We start from the raw sequence: 5843 nt of genomic DNA, 5'->3' as shown, positions 1-5843 counted from the left end.
GTTTTTTAATTGTAATTAATGTTAAAGGTTTACTGTTTTTACCTGATTTTTTTTTTTTTTTTACAGTGTGATTTTTGGAGAATTACATTGAACCCACCCCATAACATTCACACCCAGAATACGAACAACCATGAGTTAACCATGAGAATGTTATAAAAACATACTTTTAAAAATATACTTGCATCCATCCATCCTTTCTCCTTCACTTATCTGCAATGGTTGCTATTGCACGCGGATAAAATATACTAAATAATTAAATCTAAAATAAATAAAATATAAATCTATATAATTTATTTAATAGTTTTAATACAGTTTATATGTTCTTTATTTTATTTAATTATTTAGGGTTTTAAGGTTTACTGTGTTTACCTGATTTTTTTTTCTACAGTGTGATTTTTGGAGAAGCCCACCATAATGATAGTAGTACAATGTAATACAAGGATTAACCATAAATATGCCGTCAAACTGACCTGCAAACATCATAACTGCAATATAAATTGTATAAGCACTTTCCACAACACATCAGAGTGTCGAAACATTGCATGCTTGCTCATGATCCTAAACAAGAAAAAGTTTCATAATATCAAGATTAAAAAGTCATAGGTTAACCAGTATTCCGGACAGCTCAAAACCCAGGTCAAACTCACCTTTTAGAAAGAGCCTTTTGAGAAGCGTTCCTTTTTTACTGAAAACTCTTAAAACGCCAAACGGCTATATTCTCTCTATTTAAAGATGCAATCATAACTTCATGACTGACATGATGCAAAATTCACTTTTACATGTTGTTTGAACTGAAATGTGTCTTGGCAGTGTTTGTACACAACCACCCTATAATGATAAAAATCCACAAATGATAACCCCTTTCTCAAATCAAGCCGTTTTCAGCCTCTTGGCTGTATGACGTCACACAGACCCAGGCTCCTCCCACTATTGTGAGTATAAGGTTCTTTTATGAATCTTTGCAAATCGCCTTTCCTAATAACGTGCTAGCTAGCCAGTTCCGCGGCTAAAGTAAACAGTCTCATGAGAACGGCACGGAAGAGAGGGGCGGGGTCAGCAGAGCTCATTAGCATTTAAAGGAACTTGCACCGAAATGGGTCGCTGTGAACAGAGCTGTTTTTGACAGGGTAAAAAGGGCGTTGTTTTACGCAAATTTTAACCAAAGTATGTTATAGACTCTTCATTAAGACCCTAAAGAATCATATCAACTTGTGAAAAATGGGCATCCGATGATCCCTTTAAATTAGCCTACATCTTCAGTCGGACTCCTCCTGTGAAGCTGATCTGATCATACTCACAGATGTAGTAATACTCTCGGCCCGGCCGGAACTCGAAGCCCAGCGAGAAGGGTGTGAAGAGCTGGAACTTCTCGGAGAACTTGAGCGGGCCGTTGGGCGAATGCGGCCGGTTGCACTCCCAGCGCTTGAAGCCTTTGGCCGTGTGGTCACACGTGCTGTAGCCGTCGTAGTTGACCATGTAGAGCACATAGCGCTCCGCTCTCTCCTCAGGGACCGATTCCTCGTAGTGTGGACAGTAGACATCCAGGTAGTCGTTTATACAGACGTCGATGTGATAGTCTCCACGGTGAAACCTGCAGGACACAGAGAGCCAGATGCATCAGAAAACAATCCTACGCTTCTCCCACCGAGTGCTTCATGCATCCGAAAGACTGTTCGATTTCAGAGAGAAATGTGTGATAGATTACACATGCAAATATTTGCTTAATTTTTCACAGCGACGGGAACACGAGACTGAAACCACATCTTTGCTTTGAAATGAATGCTCTTCTAAGCTAAAACGATCTTCCAGTAAATATGAGATGATGCTCTTTAATCACTCGCAGTGGTATTTTAGTATTATTGATATACTATTTCAGTTTTTGTTAATATTCTGAATTATATTTTTATTTTTGCTTTTACTTTAATTTTAGTTGGTTTCAGTAAATTAGTTTTTTATTAATGTATTGTAATGTAATTTTTATTAATACATCTACATAGCTTTTATTAAATTTAATTTATTAGTTGTAGTTGTAATAACATTTTAGAATAAGGTTCCATTTGTCGCCATTACTTAATAATATTAGTTAATATGAACTAACAATGAAAAATACTTCTAAAAGCATTTATTAACCGTAGTTAATGTGAATTTCAACATTTCCTTATAGATTATTAAAATCAATATCAACGAACAGTTGTATTTTTTATTAACTAACGTTAAATATTTTAACTAATATATTGCTCATTGTTAGTTAATGTTAGTTACTAACATTGATTAATGGTAAAGTATTACTGTTTTAGTTCATTTAGTTAGCGACTGTAGTACTTTGAGTTAATCTAAATGAAAAAGAAATTTTGCTTCTGAAATAAAATAGGTTTTTAAGATTTTTCAAAATGTAATAATGTTATATTTTTATATTTAATTTTAGTTTATTTTTATAAGATTTTTTTTTTTTTATTATTAGTTTACTTTTGTGAGATCCTTTAATTTGTATTTTTTTTTTATGTTAGTTACATTAACTAATGGAAACTTATTGTAAAGTGTTACCGTTTTATTTTATTTAGTCTTAGTGATTGTAGTACTTCCAGTTAAACTACATGAAAATGAGAAATGCTGCCATGGTAACTAGCTGAAATAAAAATTTTCTAAATATTTTTATATTTTAGTTTAGTTTAATACGATTTTGAAAAAAAAATATTTATTTGATTTTATTTCAGTTGAAATGTATTTTGTTTCAAATTACTTTTTTTTATTGTTTTAGTTTTAGTTTCAGTTAACGCTAATAACCTTAGGTTGAGATACGATGCATTTTACTGAGATGAGCGCTGGTTTGCTTCCAAACACTCCTCTGACTTGTTTGCCAAGCATCTTGAAACAACTCCAATGTGCAACACAAGAAATGATCTCATTAATCACAAAAGAGACTAACATGTCCAAATGCGTGCCTGATGTGTTTACGGATGACATGCGAATCTGCTATCATCTCACTGATGAAATGCATAACGTGCCCTTATTTGGTTCTCAAAACATCGCAAAGTATGTGAAAATGAGCAGCGGTAAGCGTTAAAGAGAATGACCTCTGACTGACTCTAAACGAATGTTCGTCAAAGTGACAGTATTTCTGTCTTTGGGCCGCTGACCCTCGTGTGCACGCATCACCTGTAAATACTCTCCACCTCGTTCTCTAAACTTTCAACGAATGACTAAACAACCGCCAAACAGCCATTTCTCAGGCAGGTCAAAGTTTTAATTGAGAATCAGTTAGAGAAATGGCCTGACAGAAGCTTGTGGAAACTTTTAATTGAAATTCTCCATCCTTGAATTCCACCGAAACGGAGTTAAAAACTATTCTATCGCTGCTTTAAATCAGAAATCAAAGCGTGCGGCGAATGGCGATGCTGTTGACAGTCTAGAGCTAAAATAAATCACAGGGTCAAACGGGCAGAGACCGATCCATCCGATCAGGCCAAATATATTCAAGAGCACACAGAAAACCTCTCCTCGTTCAATCTGCATCCGCACACACAGTCAACTCAATTAACAAAGTTAATAATCCTCTCCTCAATGACGGCACGCTTCATTAGCGCCCCTCTCTCACCCGCAGCAGGAGCCGCTGGTGTTCTGGAGGTGTCAACAGCGAGGACAGACAATTAACACACGCCTCAGTTCATCAACACCAGACCGTATTCACATCTGGAATAAATACATTCGATATGCAAGAAACTGAAAAGTGATTAATGCATATCCAGCTAATGGTTAAGCTTCTGACAAGGTTCTTTCAATGTTACAAACAAACGTCTTTCAATAACATTTATAGAACGTTCATTAAACGTTATCTGGTAACATTATCGAAACGTTACTTTATATCGTTCATGGAACGTTCGACTTTTAAAAGTTGCATCTACTAATATTATTTAATGGACCGGAGTTGATACAGTATGAACTAACAAACTAATAAACATTGTGACACATAATTTGCTCATTGTTAGTTACTAAAATGTAACCGTGTTACATAGTAAAATGTTACCATGTGTTACAAATGGCAAATGGTATGTTACTGTAAAATGTAAAATCATACCATTTTTGTGTATTTAGTTTGAACGACTATAGTATTTCAAGCTAAACTAAACAAAAATGAGAAATGTTGCTTGTTAACTAGCTGAAAAAATATTTCATTTAAAAAAAAATATATTTTTTTTATAAGATTTTAAATATATATCCTTTATTTATATATTGACCATGGAACATTTTTGTGACTCATTTCAGTTATTTTTTATAAACTACTTACTATTTATTTCAGATGGTTAACATTTTTATTAACTTATGAACTATATGAACTCTATATATAACTATATGAACATTAGCTAAATGTTCTTAGCACTTTAAGCCCATATTAAATCTTCAATACAAACATGAACTATAAAGTCTCTAAATAGTCTACTTTTCTAGATGATTTTATCACATTAGTCCAAATAATAACAATAATAATAAAAATGATAATAATAATATACTTATTTATTAAAAAAATTATTCTGTATAATTTATATAGTAACAATAAAAAGAAAAACAATATATTTTGCAAGATATAAATATTTTATAACACACACACACATTATATAAATATTACTATAATATTAGCAAAATATTTCCTTAATGGTTTATCTAACATTCACATAATAAAAAACAAAAAACAAAACTTAAAATGTAAAAAAAAAAAAAATCTGTATGTTTTGATTGTTCTGAGAACTTTCATAAATAACGTTTTCATAACTTAATGGGAACATTAGCAAAACATTCTTAGGACATATTTTTATTATGAATAATTGCTTTTATTGCTGCTGAAAGATCATTAAACTTAAGTGTATTCTAGCTTAAATGCACTATGTAAATACCATGGTAAACAAATATGGTAAATGTTACTACTAAAAACTCATTCAGTACTACAGTATTACATTTTCTGCTTTCAGAGGGAAATGCAGAGATTTATTGTAAGATCAGAGGTTTGGAAACATCTGCTCTTATCCATAAAATATAATTTCATAGACACATACTTCAAGAGCTGAAGGAGCTTGTGGTCTTTTGAAGTTTCATAAACAATATTTCAATAGACACAAATGAATATCACAAGCTTTTTCTCTCATCTTGAGCTCCGTATGAAGAACAGCGGTTCTAACTGGTTACTAAACAAATATTCAGTAGACGTTGCTTCTGAAGATCTCACGCCAAGAACTGCAGAAATACAGACAGATTGTTGAAAATGAATATCACGTTTCTCTGGATGAGAATAGAGTTGCAATATTTCTTTTGAAACCCCAGGATCCTGAATATTATTCATATGAGGAATGTCCCTGTAAAGTCTAGCGAGGTTTTAATCTGTTTTTATTTGTTACTGATATCACGTCGTCTGCACATAAATTCTCTGATTTCCAGGAACCTCTTGGCAATCTATTTTAAATTCAATTCTATTGCTGTCTTTCAAAAGAAATACAGTCAGACACAAACATCCTGTGTTCAGTTGTGTGTGTAACATGATCTAATTTAGCAAAAATAATTTCAACAAGCTCGAAGCACAATTACAGTAATGGAAGTCTATGGGCAAGACATTCAGGAGGGTTGAAAGCAGAAATGTTTTAATTACAGCACATATTAAATCCTGAAAATGAGCTGTAAATACAAAAATAAACTGTAAAGTCTCTAATTAGGACACTTTTCAAGGTGATTTTTTTCACAAAGGTCTAAATAACAACAACTACTACTACTACTACAACAAAAATAATAATATAACTACTACTATTAATAATAATGTTATACAATATATACTTATTTAATAAAAACAATTATATATA

The 5843-nt window shown here is 32.5% G+C and overlaps 1 protein-coding gene across 1 annotated transcript in view; it reads right to left on the bottom strand.

Annotated features, from left to right (window-relative positions):
• LOC107721028 (ephrin-A5b-like) overlaps positions 1–5843 on the bottom strand; it is a 122647-nt gene that overhangs the window by 17169 nt on the left and 99635 nt on the right. The window contains exon 2 of the mRNA XM_016528880.1: positions 1299–1591. Coding sequence (XP_016384366.1) covers positions 1299–1591 — 293 coding nt within the window. The remainder of the gene's footprint in view (positions 1–1298; positions 1592–5843) is intronic.

The sequence above is a fragment of the Sinocyclocheilus rhinocerous genome, unplaced genomic scaffold (assembly GCF_001515625.1).
Source record: "Sinocyclocheilus rhinocerous isolate Xijiao unplaced genomic scaffold, SAMN03320098_v1.1 scaffold120, whole genome shotgun sequence".
Classification (NCBI taxonomy): Eukaryota; Metazoa; Chordata; class Actinopteri; order Cypriniformes; family Cyprinidae; genus Sinocyclocheilus; species Sinocyclocheilus rhinocerous.
The sequence above is the reverse complement of the archived record's forward strand: the minus strand, read 5'-3'. Positions and strand labels throughout refer to the sequence as shown.